The 17,171-nt window shown below is 39.1% G+C and overlaps 2 protein-coding genes across 3 annotated transcripts; both read right to left on the bottom strand.

The window, feature by feature from the left end:
* Positions 1 to 2,903: 2,903 nt before the first annotated feature.
* Positions 2,904 to 4,490, bottom strand: LOC141758132 (C-reactive protein-like). The gene is made up of 3 exons (XM_074619252.1): positions 4,345 to 4,490; positions 4,143 to 4,221; positions 2,904 to 3,664 (listed from the first exon to the last, which is right to left on the bottom strand). Exons 1-3 carry the CDS (start codon positions 4,345 to 4,347, stop codon positions 3,054 to 3,056), a joined length of 693 nt encoding a protein of 230 aa, XP_074475353.1. The 5' UTR covers positions 4,348 to 4,490; the 3' UTR covers positions 2,904 to 3,053.
* Positions 4,491 to 6,093: 1,603 nt separating this feature from the next.
* On the bottom strand, positions 6,094 to 16,768 carry stub1 (STIP1 homology and U-Box containing protein 1). 2 transcript variants are annotated; one of them, XM_074619250.1, is made up of 8 exons: positions 16,611 to 16,768; positions 13,773 to 14,013; positions 12,096 to 12,294; positions 11,027 to 11,192; positions 10,810 to 10,885; positions 10,637 to 10,693; positions 9,542 to 9,658; positions 6,094 to 8,012 (listed from the first exon to the last, which is right to left on the bottom strand). In XM_074619250.1, exons 2-8 carry the CDS (start codon positions 13,884 to 13,886, stop codon positions 7,887 to 7,889), a joined length of 855 nt encoding a protein of 284 aa, XP_074475351.1. In that variant the 5' UTR covers positions 13,887 to 14,013; positions 16,611 to 16,768; the 3' UTR covers positions 6,094 to 7,886. The 2 variants fall into 2 exon arrangements, with proteins under 2 accessions (XP_074475351.1, XP_074475352.1); XM_074619251.1 differs by having other exon boundaries at positions 13,773 to 14,097; positions 16,611 to 16,741.
* Between the last annotated feature and the right edge of the window lie 403 nt (positions 16,769 to 17,171).

Here is a 17,171-nt window from a genome sequence, read left to right as displayed (position 1 = left end):
AGTGGAGTGTGGCCCCAAAATATTATCATGTCTGCATGATATAAAAGAAATGTGTTGGTAAAAGTAAGGTAGTAATGTTTTATAATGATCTGTGTAGGGTATTCTGCACATTTTGAGAAGAGATGTTTTAAAAATGTAAATTACTGAAACACTAATGTATAAGTGGGATTTTTTTTGCATGTGTGTATATAAAGAATTATTACCCCTCTTGGGCAGAGATGCAAAAAGAAGGAAATAACAGACCGTGTGTGTGTGTGTGTGTGTGTGTGTGTGTGTGTGTGTGTGTGTACCAGAGGGCTGAGAAGGCAGGCTTGGGCAGATGGTCCACAAAGGTGTTACCACACAGTGAGTGGGCACCGCGATTGATGCATTGCAACATCCAAGAAGGTGGAACATTTGGCTGCTGACCCGCAGTCAGAACTCGTTGGCCCTGCCTTCTCCTTATTTAGCTGCTGCGAGAGAGCCGACGGGTGATTTGGTCGGAATAAACACACACACACACACACACACATGCAGAACGCAGCACTTTCCCACCCTCAAGGGAGCCTGCATGGGCTGCTGCGCGCTGGAAACTTCTTCTCCCCTCGTCTCTGCAAGGAGGTCACGATGGATGGCGGTGCAGGCAGGGAGGATGAGTGCACAGAGCTGTGGAGACAAACGGAGACGGCAACACTGGGACTCAGGGTTACTGTGTTACACTCGGATGGAGAAGATCTGACCTTGAGCTTATTCTGAGGGGGGTTTGTTAGTGAAGCAGCTCCATATGACTTGATTTCTGCTTTTAACCATCTTATTCTGTCTGAGGAACAATGGAGATATTATAAATATAGAGACAAAGGACAATAAGGAAGAGGTACATAGAGTTAAAAAATGGTCCTTTGAAAAATGACATTTTATCAATGGAGCACAAGCATTACAAAATCAATGAAAGTGGCAGTATGCATGAAGAAACAGTTGGATAAAGTCAAATTCAATTGGTGCTTTCTCAGTAAAAACTGATTGATGGTGTGCCTTTCTCTTCTAGCCGAATGAGTGAAATATTTTTTTAAAAATTCCTAAATAAATAATAAAAAATAAACACAAATAAAATACGTTTAATAACTCCCCTGTTGGAATTATGTATACAAGTTATTATTCCTTTTAAAATGTGTCCAAAAAAAAAAGATGATCAAGAAAAGGAAGCTGCGAGAGTTCAAAGACGAAATATTCCCTTTAATTACAAACATTATTAGTTATGCACATGGCAAGATTTTTATTTCAGACCCAAAAGCGTTCTTACATCAGTCGAAAACATGGAAAATTCATGAGTGAGTACGCTAACCGAAGGCAACATCATGGCGATGGATATTAAACATGATAATTGCTATTTGTCTCTGAGTGCAGTTAAATCATTAAGTCCACAGTAGAAATAATGCATCTCCCAGTTTGCTGTTTTAATATCCCCCTTCACATTTTTATCATCACTTGCATTGGACAAACAAATGTTTATAATTGCATGCGTGATGAGATTTTTTAAAATATATTTCTGCTTTTGTTACAACAATTCTGACAAAAGAGATATTTTTTAAAATCAATTTATTTTACTTTTTTTTTTTATTTCTATGCATTGCTGTTGTCCATTTAAATGCATATTATTAAAGGCTGTTGAAATCTGATATTAAATACATTATAGCAGCAACATTTTAATCAGTTATTGGTGGCCTCGTTAATAATAACCTCAGTTCATAACTGTGCCAAATCACATTAGCGGATGCATGATAATGCTTCACTTGACAGGAGTTTCTGTTTGATGTGAACTAGTGCAGAGTGCCACCCTATGGATACATCTGGCACATCAACACACTGTGATATTTACCTGTTTCAAAGGATGAAGCTTTGAGATACAAAGAAGGCTAGTATAGAACAGTGATAACAGTATTAGAACAGTGATAATGATCCTAAACTGTTTAGCAAAAGGTTACTTGTGTAAAACAACGGACTTCGGTGCACCGCAAAGTATTGCTTTTGTTGCCAGTGCATTTTGCTGCTGAAAATAGTTACAGGTTACATATAGGAAGATCCTTTCTATTTACTTTACCTAATCATCAAGAGGTTCTTTGTGCAATATTAAAACAGAGACTTGTGGACATGGACTGAAGGCTATATAAGAAGTGGACGTAGTCACCGTGACGTCACACATTGGTTTGTGGACTGACATTTTAAAGCCTCAAGTTCTGCATTTTGGCGGTCGTGTCTAGAAGGTGAACCGCAAAATTGCGAAATCTGACAAAAACTTGCAAAAACTCTCGTGGTACTTGCTGCTTGACAACCTTTGCTATTCGAGGTCGATGCCTACCATTCAAGGTCAATGCCTAACTTTATCCATTATCTTGAATAATTAAGGTTAGGATAGGTTGTCGGGCAGCGAGTCCTGCGAGAGTTTTTGCAAGATTTTGCAGATTTCAGATCAGATTTTGCAAATTTACGGTTTACCTTCTAGACACAACCCATTTTGGTGACACGAGAGGGTGGAGCTAAGTACAACCGAACGCTGAATAAGACATTTTCAGGCGACCAAAACCTTACAATTAACTTTCATGAACTGAAAACACACTGTGAAAGGTTTAAAGTTGTGAGACGAAAACATGGACAACACCCAGACCGGACAACGCCGTGGTAGCGACCTGTCAATCACAAGGTAGCCCCGCCCTAAAGCATCCCCTGCTTTATCGTCTATTTGACTCTAAATGGGACCATAATTTACTAAATGAACATCATGCTGTATTGAAGAAGACTTGAAACTAGCGATTGAGACCATAAAGTCATGTTCACAATGTTTACTGAGGTAATAAATCACGTGTGAAGTAGGGTCATTTTCTCATAGACTTCTATTCAGGCTATTTAAGTTTAAGCCACTTCCGCATTGGCCGGGAGTTGCCCCCTGACGGTGGACTTTATGGAAGAACAGTTGAAAGGCCCTAACATAAAATACTGAATCTAAGAAAGAAAATCAGCATCAGTCCAACACAGCTCTCTAAAGCCTCAACCCTCTCTGCGTTCGACTCCACGCCGAGTCAGTCATCATCCACCACCATCACGTTCCCGTTCAGCTCGTACTCCATCGTGCCCCAGTCAAAGACGTTGCCCTTGGGGACCTTGTGCCCGTAGTGCCAGGCCTGGATCATGCTCCTGGAGAGCACAAAGTCCCACATATTCAGATCGGTCACCTCTCCTACGAAGCTCTGCACGGCCTCTAAACCCCCCAGGTGTTTGTCCTGATCCTGCCCCAGGAAGACGGTACCCTTTGGACGGATAGTGTGCCCGGGTTTGTAGACCTGGTAGGTGCTGCGTTTCCCTTCCACCCAGAAAGCAGCGAGGCCCGTGCGAGACTCCCAGGTCAGGCAGAGGCTGGTGCGGAAGGTGGTGAGGGGCGGCAGGTGAAAGAAGGTGCCGTCGCCGCTCATGTAGAAGGCTACGCGTCCGTCCCTCTCACGCCACACGTTGAGCTCGTCATAGTCGGGTGTGCGGTAGGCGAACAGGATGATCTGACGGTCCTCCGGCAGCTCAGTGGCCACACGCATGCAGAGAGTGAAGGCCTTCAGCCCCATCTCCTTCTGAGGGATCAGGGCCACGAAGCTGAAGTCTGTCTCATAGGGGAACACCAGGACTTTGTCACTCAGACCCACTGGAGCAACACAGACAGGGAAGATAAGAGTTAATAAGGCATCAAACCTCAGTGGGGTTTTTTATTTAGTTTTTTTATGTATTTATTATCATTTTTAATTTACTTATTTTTTTTTGTCCTTTCCCTTTTTTTATTTATTTATTTTTTTTTAATTATTATTATTTGAATTTTTTGTTCTTGTTTGGTATGTTTCATTTATGTTGCTATCAGATTTAATTCATTTATATGTATAAATGTAATTGTTTATGAAATTAATTCTGCTTATTTAATGGTGCAGTAATATTGTTATAGGGATGGGGGGGTATAATTTGTTTATACAATTATTTATTGGATTTTGTACAGAATACCAATAAAAATACTTTGAGCAAAAAAACAAAAACAAAAAAACCCTCAGTGTTTAAACAACATAATATGGTTTACATTTGAAAGTGAAGTAAAATTACCATTTTTTTCTAATGAAATTCTGTTAAATTCATACCTTGGGTGGCTGAGGAGAGTGTCAGAGACCATCCAAAGACACCAAGTACAACCAAAGCAAACCTCACAGCGTTGACACTCTTTAAACACACACAAGACATCCATTAATATCCAAACATGAAGTCCTATCCATCTCTGAACACGCAGGTCACATCAGAGACCAAATTATGTTAAAAGTTATAAAAGAAAACAGCTTTTCTTACCATTTTGATGTTGTTTTGTTGTTCCTCGATGTTGTTTTAACTCAGTCCCACTTGCTAATAATGCCCCGTGCCCAGTCCTCTTCCCTCCTAGCACGGGCCATGACGTCAGCTCTTCAACGGATGCACTGACAATAGGCCCGGTGTGTGAGGGCTGGGTGACACTGTCCTTTTTACATGTGACTGATGTAAACACACGTCATTTCACCTATGAGTGTTGCACAATCTGTGATAGCAGATGTCAGCTGTGACAGAGATTTCTGCAGTTTAGCCTGTTCCACATTTTTCTATGCATGCCTACAAACACATATTGTCTACAAAATAACCTTACCCTTCTTTAGTTCAATAAAGAGTTATTCCTGAAGTGATAATTCACAGAAAAGGAGAAAAGTCTATCTCATCATTGATGCCGGGGTGTTTTGTTGCTTTTAGTTGTACGATCCAAAAGGTCTCTCGTTGGAGTAATCTTTTTAGGCGGTCGCCTCCACTGATGTCCTTTTCAACAACTTCTAACACTGTGACTTTCAGGGTGTTACGGTTGACATGTCCCATCTGCTCATAATGTAATGCCACAGCATAATCAATGTACAGATGAAACAATTATTACCATGTAAAATAAAGGCATTGTAATTTTGTTCAAACTCTACAGTGTGGCTTACATCATTTTGAAGGAGATTTGCATTCTGCACTTTATTGAGAATATATTCCACCCATGCAATGAGCCCTTCACAAGATTGAATAAGAACATATTTTTTCACTTACTGCTAGTGGTATCTAGCCATGCAGATACTCTTTTTTACTTTTACGTGCCAGTGTTTTGAGATGATCGGCAATAGAAACACTCAAAGCATTGAAACATAACATTGGAAAAACTGTTTTTATAAAACAGTCAGAAGGGACTATGAGAAATAAATAAATATGCAAATGTGCATTATTTCATGAGCATGATGGGCTTTAAATATCTGCATTTGTTTAAATCAATGTCATATCTCAGGGCAACACATGTCTAACAGTGATAATTTAATCATGACAGAGTGGATCAAATAACAGAAACGCCATCAATCAATTAACTATAAACAGTTCTCATCTGATGGTCCTTTCAAGGATACATCAGTTTTGTCCTGTGCGACCCGACTGGCACGAGATTTTTGAGGCAAAAACTAATAATGTTGATATTTATTTTAAAATTCAATAATGACATATCAGTTGATATTTTAACATTAAAAAAAACAAAAGAAACGTGACGGAGATAAACCACTTTCTGTAATGCTGACACTTTCTTGTCACTTATTTGTTGACATATAAACCAATAATGAAATATCTGCATATCAGCCAATGTACTGGCTTGGCTGATTCATCGGTGGAGCTCTGATACAGATTTCAGGCCTGCTTTCGTGAAGATTTTGATTATGTGTTTTCAAGAAAACACAGCTTAAAGAGGTATTAAGAGGCTAGACAGTTGCTGTATGAATTGCAATCATTGGAAACGATTGGAAAAGTATGCAATACGGCAGGAAGAAAAAGAAACGTGAAACAATCCTTATGAAAACTGACTCAAAAACAGTTAATGGGACATTTTGTTTGTAACAAACTACACTCAAAAATAGGCATCAAGTCAAAAAAACAAATATTAGCTTCACCAAATTAGCATTTATTGTAGGACTCATGTCATGGATTGTACTGCAGAGCCGTTATTGGAAAACCATTCGATTCCCGTTCACGGGTTTCTAATGAGCAGCAGTACAGACGTCATCATACTTGGTATCTCTTTAATGATAATGTAGTGTCACAAAAACAACTCAAAGTTCACGGTTTAATGGGGGGGACAAATGAAAACTGAACCAGGCATTTATGTTATCAACATATCTACATTTAATACAGTTTTTCTCAAGCTCTAGGATTTCTCAAGAAAAGAAAAGAAACCTATTTTGTCAAGAAATAAAATCTGAGATACACAAGCAAATTATTTACACCATGCCTGCACCCCGACATGAACCACCGACAGGCCTAATTCACCACAGACGCACATTCGGCTGGAAAACCTGTAAACTAATAGCACTGAAATGAAAATGTTTTTTTTTTTTTTTTTTTTAGGGAGAATGCTAGTGAACCAGCACCCAAAAACTTGGACCGAGGTAATGGAGGAGATAAAGATGGTCGTTACTTTTCCAGCATTTCTAACGCGGAGGAGGTTGGTACAGTGATGCTAGCGAACCTCAAATCCCTGCAACAAGACACCTTAAACTCAGTCTCACACCGGTTCACATAAGCTGCAACCATTGTGCATAAAATGAACAGCAAAAAGGTGAGAATAATGACAACCATCATCTTGCCTTTGCAAAGGAAAAGAAAATTCACTTCATGCGTGATGTGAGCGTCCACTGCCATTCCAGGCAAACAGCACGAGCCAAACACAACGTCCAAGCACATTTTTTTGTTTTTATGAACGACACAGACAGCACAGACCGTTCTCCAAGCATTTTTTTTTTAGCATCAACTCGAACAGCTTGATGTCCTCTATCAATATTCAAACATTTTCAATTAATATCCAGCAATGTGAAACCTTTTTTTTTTTGTATGCAGCGGTCGTTTCCATTCATTTTCTGCATCCAGTTCAAGGCCGCTTTTCATGAAAAACCTTTTATTTGTCCTGATAAAAAACATTTTGAATTACTGTAGGTCAAGCCTAAACCTAAAGAGTATATTATGCATACATTCAACTTATTTAAATTGTCTGTAATGGGCTGTGATTGATATGCAAAGAAAAAAAACAACTCAAAATCTACTCAAAATCTTACAGTATGGTGACATGGGTGGGTTTGTTTGGAGCGCCACCTGGAGGTGGAGAAGGGACTTGATTTCCTACGACTATTTTTCAGTTATCATCATGTAAAACTTGCATACAAACTAGTAGTCACCCTCGTTGAGAAACAGGTTTTTGGCATTTTAGGTACCACTTCAGCTAATATACATTAAGAAGCAGGCTCCAATGTGTAATGAAAAAATGACTAAGAAATACTGGAGTAAATGCCAAATAACAGGCCAATGTCTTAATGTATTCAACCACCGTGTGTAATATTTTTAATATTGGTGGTTTCTGTGAAACACTGGAGTGCAATGCTGATGCTTTCCAAGGATTGTGGCACTCAGAGAGAAAGAGAGGCAGAGTAGAGAGGGAGCAAAGAGAGACCTGAGAACGTGGCCCCTTATTTTTGAGTAAAGAAGGGAGAGACTTGATACAGCATGACAGAAAAGGAAGAGGAGAAAGAGCAGAATGAAAGGGGTTTTTAAAGGGAGCAGCAGGCCATGAACGCCGAGCCTCAGAAGGTAGGAGCGGGGAGTTTTACAGCAAAGATAAAATGTGGGGAGGGAAGAGGCAGACCGAGATACATGGCTCCCATTTGGTAGTCCATATAGTGTGGCTTTTCCCGCTTGTGTAAAGTACTTATCCAGGCAAGGGGGTGATCTGTTCTCTACAGTCTTGTGTTGTCCAGGCTTTATGTGGAGTATTTGGGGGGGTATGATGGAGAGATGGGAGGGTCCCTTCAGTAGTCCTCCACCCAGCCGTTCTCCTGGATAAAGGCGTCGATCACTTCCTTCATGGCCAGGTTCGGGATCAGCTGGTCCTGGGTCAGGGGACTCCTGGTGACTGGGTCGAAATGACCCACTCGCTGCACGGAGAGCAGGTTAAATGCTAGTGTTAGCAGTTTATAAATAATATATGCAAATAAGACCATTTTATTTGGGGTACAAGAGCGCCGGGCTGTGAAGCAAATTTTCGTCAAGGCCAAACGTTGGTATTACAATTTCCGTGTCCGTCACGTGATGCCATTGGGTCCAAAAAGACTTTCCCATAGACTTACATTGGGAAAGAGACATCCGTAACTCAGCAGATCATTTTTTTTTTAGGTAAATCAACTTCCCAGTACGAACACTTGAATAACCCTCATTCAAATCATTAGGTCCTAAAAGTTGTAAAATGCACTAATAGCTGAATTCAGAGTTATTTCCATGTGAATGAGACCCACACCGAGGCTGGAGCGAGGGCTGGGAGGCGGAGTTAAAAGAAAACGCTAGTGTGCTTGCTCTACGAGCCCAATGGATGCGGAAGATTGCCAAATGATGCGGGTATTTCATCACTCAGCAGTCGGGCCATTTTGGCTTCATGCACCACTGAGCAACTCTCATAGGAATGTACAGGAGCTTGCCTACAACACTGTATCCATTTCTCTTTATACATCCGTGGGTACAACCACACCTACAATACACTGTTTCATTTACCCTCCACAAGTAACCAGTGAACCAGAGCTTGTAAACAAATATCATACGGGCTCACAAAGATAGGGGGGGGAATAAAGATTTGAATCTTATCAGCAACTGAATACCTTATTTTGAAATCTAACCACTACTGAATATGTAGCACTGAAATATTTTACTTTGAAAAACATCGATATCAAAGTATGTTTAATTTAGTTGTTAAAAATGTTCTAACTTCAAGTTGTGCATTTTCAAAACCAGGATCACATGATCACACTACTTCGGAGGAAGCTAAACAATGTTGTGTTCATTCCTATGGTTGTGTCTAACTCTTGGGATCAGACTGTGGAGTCAGGAACATCTACAATGTCCTCATCTTATCTTAACCTCCAGACAATCAGACTCCTCACATAGGGCAAACGAAGTGTGAAGGACTCTGAGGCCTTTCAAAATAACAAACAGAGGACAATGAACAAATAATACATTCATGATGACGTTCAAATGGCTTCATGTCTGACAATTTCCCCAGACAGGTGGTTTTTCAAAGTAAAATACTTTGTTGGTATTTAAGGTTCAACTTTAAATATTCAGTTGTGATACATTTTCAAATGTAGGTATTCAGTTGACTCAAACCTTTATGGCCATTATTTGTTTCCATACAAGACATTTGTTAAATAGATAAACCTAAATAAAGACATAGTCTAAATGCAGTTCATACAAACCACTTTGAATTAACTTTACTTCATGTCAGGGGTGGAAATTAGCACCAGCCAAATGCTGATAAAATATGCAAGTGGCTGCTAGATTTGCGTCATTCACCAGCCAAAAGAACAAAGGTAATCTATTGAGTGGCAGGAGGACAGAAAAGTTACTAAATCAGTGGTTATAATAATAAAAAATTAAAAAAAAAGTAAACTCTGCATGCAGCTGACGATGGTTTTACCTGTAGGTGCTCTTCAATGTCCTTGCGATCATATGTGATCCCACTGGGTGTGATGCAGGGCTCCCTCATCAGCTCAAAACTGATCTTCCCACACAGGTAATCTGGGATCTCCCGCTTCTGAACGGACGACAAAATGCAGCAAGAGTCACGCTGATGTAATGCCAAGAGATATATGAATATAATATCACCATAACAGTGCGATATAGCTTGGATCTTAACTTACGGGATTCGTTACAGTTTAATGACAAACTGCTGCTTGTGCAATACTATCCACATTAATGTCCTCTGAAACCAAATCACCTAGTCCAACTATTAGCTGTACCAAAGCTCATACTAAAAATATCATCAAATTGTTGAAATAAAGGTAATATAAAAAGAAAATTCTTTCATCAGGATTTCCCAGTTCTATACTGAACTAACCCCGGCCTTCACACCTTCTAACACATACAAGACAAACACCCTGTTGGCAGTGAGTGGTGTCATTTCAACTGACAATTACATGACAACTACCTCTGTTCAGTCAACAACTATCTATAGCAGCAAAGATAATTAAACACTACAAGCCCTGGCAAACAAATAGTGATGGTTACCATAGAAACAGCTGGGGCTGGAAATAAGACATAACTGTCTGTCTTTAGTGTAGGTGCATTTTTTTAGACAAGAATTGATGGTAGCAGATAATTTAATTATACAAAGCAGGAAGACTGTCCACATGCTAAAAACAACTAATCTGAAATGTAACTGCACACAGATCTGAAAGTGTGCTCGAGTCTATTTCTCTTGTTGCTATGTCAACGATCAAAGAAGAATGGTGTGAAGTAGGTGTGTACTGTTAGCAAAGATGCATTTGTGTGGGTGACTGTGATCAGTGCGTGCATGTCTGTCTGTTTGTTAGCCCTGTAATGGAATGACGGTGACCTATCCGGGATGTTTCCCTGCTTTTTTCCCAAATGCATCCTAGTATAAACTCCATAAACTCCTCTTATATTTAGAATAAGTGGGTATGGGGAAATGACTGACTGAATGAATACAATTCTAATCTATTACATGCTCAATTGATAATAATAACAACAATTACTTCATTTTCATACTCACTTTTCTTTTCTCATCCACTTGAGAGAAGAGCTCATCCATGTCCATTCGATACTTGTCCTAAGTAGGTCACATTTCCAAGTTACCAGACATATCCACGATGGAATATATAATTACTATATTTGTTCATTAAAAGCATGATAAACAAATAAGTCCAAGACATATATAAAACGTACATGTTTTGATGCAATCTTGGCAGAATCCCCTCCATTCTGATTGTCGTCCTGTTTCTCTTTGTATTCTTCAAGTTCTCTGCATAAATACAAAGTTATTATAAAATAACACCTCCACTCAGAACAAAATAATAATGATACCCACATGACAGACTAGGGATTTGTGTGATAATCCAGTGATTATCCGGCTGGATATTTGACTGCCGCCCCACAGTCTCACCTTTCCTTCTCAGCCAGTATGAGTTTAGTCAGATAGGCGTGCAACTCGTTCTCCTGGTTGATGCGCTTCTCCTCGATGCTATTCCAACGTTTTTTCTTTGCGATGCGCAAGGCGCTGGGGATGTCATCTCCAAAATTCAGTCTCTGCTCTTTAGCCAGGTTATAAGCTGTAGAAAAACATCATGACATCAACCCTGGTTTACCACTAAAGTGTTTTCTTTCCTTCTGACATCTCTTGTTCCATAGACAACGTAGCAACGATTTAAGATATATAAAACTCCCCATACCTTTCACTGTTGAATATTATTGTTCCAATGAAAGAAACCCTGACAAAGCATACTGTAAGAAATCCCTGCAAACATATGCTGTGCCCATAAAGCGCCTCAGAGTAAAAGAGCTGATAAAAGAGCCACTAGAGTTTAAAAAGAAAGTCTTAAAGGTCCCATATTCTGCTCATTTTCAGGTTCATACTTGTATTTTGTGTTTCTACTAGAACATGTTTACATGCTGTAATGTTCAAAAAATCCTTTATTTTCCTCATACTGTCTGCCTGAATATACCTGTATTTACCCTCTGTCTGAAACGCTCCGTTTTAGCGGATTTTGACAGAATTGCAACGGAATTGCAACAGAATTGCGTTGCTAGGCAACAGCTTGGGTCCATGTGTACTTCCTGTCAGCTGATGTCATTCACATACACTGCAACCAGGAATAAACTAGGCATGTTTAGAATTTTTAGGTTTAAAATTATGTCAAGGGTCTAAATATTGTTTATTTGTGACATCACGAATGGGCAGAAATCCTGACGGCTTGTTTTAAATGCAGAGTTTCTGAACACGGGCTGTGTGTATTTCCCTGTGGATTGAGTGTTTCGATACTTTCACAGTATTTATATAGGACTTAAACCTGCTTTATTATAAAAAAAAACATGAAAATCTCACTTTTTTATAATATGGGACCTTTAAATATAAATTAGGTAACACTGTGCAGTATAATGAGCAAGCTGCTTCCACACACTACCCGCAAAACGTTTGCAAAACTTTCACCATCTTCCAGTAGTTTTGCTCTGACCTTTCTGCAGGTTGCCGATGGCCTCGTCGTAATTCTCCAGCTCCAGGTGACACTGACCCAGGAAAAAGTGGGCCTTTACTGACTGGCTGTCCAGCTCCAGCGCATGCTTACAATCTGCCAGGGCCTTGTCATGCTGCTGCAGCTTCACATGGCAGAGAGCCCTGTTGGTGTAGTACACTGCCACCGATGGATTACGGTTCTGGGAGAACACAACAGGACATACCAGACAAATAAACATGCACTGTATAACATCATGGCACTGTAAGACTTTCACATCCACTCTTTAACAAAGGATGATGCTGTTTTAGATAGCCATTCTCACCATTAGTATTACAGTATAATAGTCATGCATTATATTTATGACTAAAATACATACACGGGGAAATTAAGTTTTTAACTGACTACTGAAAATTCAGACCACATAAATTCAGATATGTGGTGATGACTTCAGGTCAGTCTTCACTTGGATGAATAATAGAACAAACTCGATGAGCCTCAAGTTTAATACAACATAAATCTGATATCAGAGAAGATCTTGGTACAGCATGCATAGACGCAGTCATACCAAAAACTTAAAGTAACATAGGAGTCACTCAGCCTTATACAGGATCTCCCACGTCAACCAGGATCACATGATCACACTACCTTGGAGGAAGCTAAACAATGTTGTGTTCATTTCTATGGTTGTGTCTAACGCTTGGGTTCAGACTGTGAAGTCAGAAACATCTACAATGTCCTCATCTTATCTTAACCTCCAGACACTCAGAGACTCCTCACATAAGGCATACCAAGCGGGAAAGACTCTGAGGCCTTTCAAAATACCAAACAGAGGACAATGAACAACCAATACATTCATGATGACGTTTAAATGGCTTCATGTCTGACAATTTCCCCAGACAGGGGGTTTTCAAAGTAAAATACTTTTGTGGTATTTAAGGTTCAACTTTAAATATTCAGTTGTCATACATTTTCAAATTTAGGTATTCAGTTGACTCAAACCTTTATGGCCATTATTTGTTTCCACACAATACATTTGTTAAATAGATAAACCTAAATAAAGACATAGTCTAAATGCAGTTCAAACAAACCACTTTGAATTAACTTTATGTGAAAATGACCGAATTGTGTTAAAATGAGAGCGAGATCGCAGGATTCTGTACAAGATATTGAGAGAAACCCAAAAAAAGCTTATCAAAAGCCGAAGTAAATAAATAACAGGACAGCGTTTCTTGCTTAAATCGTGGCTAGTTATTGTTGTTCTTTGCTGTGAGTTTTCTGCACAGACTTATTTGGCCCACTACTGTACTCCTCATCATCCAAAGGCTACCTAACTTGGTAGTTTAAAAGTCATGCATTTCAAATGTTCATGTCAGGGGATGGAAATTAGCACCAGCCAAGTGCTGATAAAATATGCAAGTGGCTGCTAGATTTGCTTCAACCAGGATCACGTGATCACACTACCTTGGAGGAAGCTAAACAATGTTGTCTTCATTCCTGTGGTTGTGTCTAACGCTTGGGTTCAGACTGTGGAGTCAGGGACATCTATCATCTTTATCTTAACCTCCAGACACTCAGAGACTCCTCACATAAAGCATACCAAGTGTGAAGGACTCTGAGGCCTTTTAAAATAAACAAAACAGAGGACAATGAACAAATAGACAATGACTGGTTACTCACAATAGCTTTGCTGTAACACGTAGCAGCCTCCTGGTACTTGCGGCAGAGGAACAGCCGGTTCCCCTGCTCCTTCAGCTCCTGCGCGGTAGAGCTCTTCTCCGGGCTGCCGGCCATCTTCTCCACCGGCTCCGCGGGGCCCGCCTCGCCCTGCTTCCCTATCCTGTTCCCCGTCTCTTCGGCTGGCTAAGACTGCTGACAGGTCCCAAGTATGCCCTGTCGTCGCCTCCTGGATCCTCACACGCTAGATCAGACAGTGCATTGTTAAAGTTAAAGTCACACACTGCAATGCACCTGCAATGCGCGTCTGTCTTTAGGAGGTGCAGTCCTTGATGTTGATGCAAAAAAAAAAAAGAAGCATCCGTTTAAATTCGCTGACTTTGCACACACAGCTCACACAAAATACAGTGAGGTGGCTAGACTGAGCCGGCGAATTAACTATTCATGTGACGAGGAGCATCACTGGTGACTAAATGAGGAGCACAGCTAAGCTAGCTAACCATTACACACTCACGGTGCTTCCCTGTCTCTCGCCCCAGAGACAGTTTTTACCCTCAGACTGTACTGGACAGGAGCACTAAATGAATGCAGAGCTGTGGATTGTTTAATGGATGTTTTTTAAGGTTGCTTTATAATTTTATTCTCAGGGTATTGTCTTTATTTATTGTATTTATCAACTGTACTATTTATAGATTTTAGTAATAATAATGATAATAATAATACACTTTATTTGTATAGCACCTTTCCAAACATAGTTACAAAGTGCTTTACATAAGTTATAATAGTGCAAACATCAAGATCAAAACAATACAGAATAAAAACATAGGCCAAAATAAAATGTTGAACATAAAGATTTTTGTACAAAAAGTCAACAGTAATGAAATTTAAAACAAGAGATTGCTATAAAAAGTCCTTCCTGTAAAGGTAGGTTTTGAGGCATGATTTAAAAGAAGAAACAGAGTTTTAAGGGCTAAGAGAGAGAGAGAGAGAGAGAGAGCCAGGGTAAAAATGCATTTCATTGCATTTCACTGTACACTGTACTTTTAAATGCATATGACAAATACAACTTGAAACTTGTTAGTGCAAGGCTATTAAAGCTGTAACGTTACACCCAGCTGCTAGACACAATGCTAGTTAGAGGTTGTAAACAAAGGCCCACTAACATTTGAGATGTTGCAGTAGCGAGCATAGAGACAGAGTGACAATGTGGTCAATGTTTGGGCAATCAGCTTTTTCTGTTAAGGCCACAAATTAGTGGAACAGCCTGCTTGACGATGTGAGGAGCTGCAGCTCTATCAACACTTTAAAAACCAACTTCTGTTGAAAGCTGCTCAGCTCTGTACTCACTGATCTTTACTCCATGGTCTGCATGACTTGCTTTTACTTGACAAGTTGTGATGTACTATTGTGTGTTGTATGTTCTTTCTTGTATGACTGTTGTATGTTTCTTTGTTTTGTATGTTCTCTTCTTGTATGACTGTAGTATGTCTTTGTTTTGTATGTTCTCTTCTTGCATGACTGTAGTATGTGTCTTTGTTTTGTATGTTCTTTCTTGTATGACTGTAGTATGTGTCTTTGTTTTGTATGTTCTTTCTTGTATGACTGTAGTATGTGTCTTTGTTTTGTATGTTCTTTCTTGCATGACTGTAGTATGTGTCTTTGTTTTGTATGTTCTCTTCTTGTATGACTGTAGTATGTGTCTTTGTTTTGTATGTTCTCTTCTTGTATGACTGTAGTATGTGTCTTTGTTTTGTATGTTCTCTCTTGCATGACTGTAGTATGTGTCTTTGTTTTGTATGTTCTCTTCTTGCATGACTGTAGTATGTGTCTTTGTTTTGTATGTTCTCTTCTTGTATGACTGTAGTATGTTTCTTTGTTTTGTATGTTCTTTCTTGCATGACTGTAGTATGTGTCTTTGTTTTGTATGTTCTCTTCTTGTATGACTGTAGTATGTGTCTTTGTTTTGTATGTTCTCTCTTGCATGACTGTAGTATGTGTCTTTGTTTTGTATGTTCTCTCTTGCATGACTGTAGTATGTGTCTTTGTTTTGTATGTTCTCTTCTTGCATGACTGTAGTATGTTTCTTTGTTTTGTATGTTCTCTCTTGCATGACTGTAGTATGTGTCTTTGTTTTGTATGTTCTCTCTTGCATGACTGTAGTATGTGTCTTTGTTTTGTATGTTCTCTTCTTGCATGACTGTAGTATGTGTCTTTGTTTTGTATGTTCTCTTCTTGCATGACTGTAGTATGTTTCTTTGTTTTGTATGTTCTCTTCTTGTATGACTGTAGTATGTTTCTTTGTTTTGTATGTTCTCTTCTTGTATGACTGTAGTATGTGTCTTTGTTTTGTATGTTCTCTTCTTAGTATGTTTCTTTGTCTTTTGACCTGCCAAGGGACTTACAGATGTGAATTATCTTAAAGCTATAATCTGGTACGGTGCATCACATGGTGACATCTATGTTTTAAACTGTACATGGTCCCTTTTAAATCAAATAAATGAGCTTTAGTCAGCAGCAGAAACAGAGATCGGGGCTTGGCTTAGCTAGATGTTAGCTGGCTAAACTAGCATAGTGAGCTATGTTCCGGGTGTTTGGCTAATAAGAGGACAATTCAGCACAGCTTTATCACCTGTAGTGACAAAAGTAATCAGCAATTAATAGGACTATAGGTGTTATTATTAGAGTTATCTCTCGTTTACTTCAACGCCGATGAGCAAAACCTCAGAAAACAGACATTAGCATGGAGCTAGGTTAGCTTGTTTTTGCTCCACACAGCTTCTATTATTTTGCTACTTTACATGTAAGTTAGGGTTTGTTTTCTGAGATCATTCCACAACTTACCTTATAGAAGGAATGTTACATCCAGGTGAAATGGATTTGATATGGTTTGATAGCTTAATCGATGTTTTTTCACCCATAACGAGCTGTCATGTCAGGTTGTTGTTATGCTGACGTCAAAGGCGCTGACGTGATGACGTCGACGGAAGCCGAGAGGACGTTTTTTTCTCTCATCTTTCTAACAATAAATAGATTCAAGATTCAAGATTCAAGATTCAAGCCCCTTATTGTCATTGTAAGTACAACGAAATTAGATTGTGACAATCCCATGGGTGCTAAAAAAAGATAATACAATAAAAAAGAGATAGTGCAATATAAATATAATTTTTTTTAAAGATAATACAATATAAAATGTAAAAATACAATATGTATATTGATGAGATGACAGTCTTGCCAGATTATTGCACAAAGTGTCCGTCAGATAATTATATAATTATTGCACAGCATCATATAATTATTGCACAGAGTGATCAGCATGTTATTGCACATATCCGTAACAGTAGATTTACAGTATTTACATTGTAAAAAGTGACACAAAAGTGACCAACGTGTTATTGCACATTT

Source organism: Sebastes fasciatus, chromosome 20, assembly GCF_043250625.1.
Source record: "Sebastes fasciatus isolate fSebFas1 chromosome 20, fSebFas1.pri, whole genome shotgun sequence".
Classification (NCBI taxonomy): Eukaryota; Metazoa; Chordata; class Actinopteri; order Perciformes; family Sebastidae; genus Sebastes; species Sebastes fasciatus.
The sequence above is the reverse complement of the archived record's forward strand: the minus strand, read 5'-3'. Positions and strand labels throughout refer to the sequence as shown.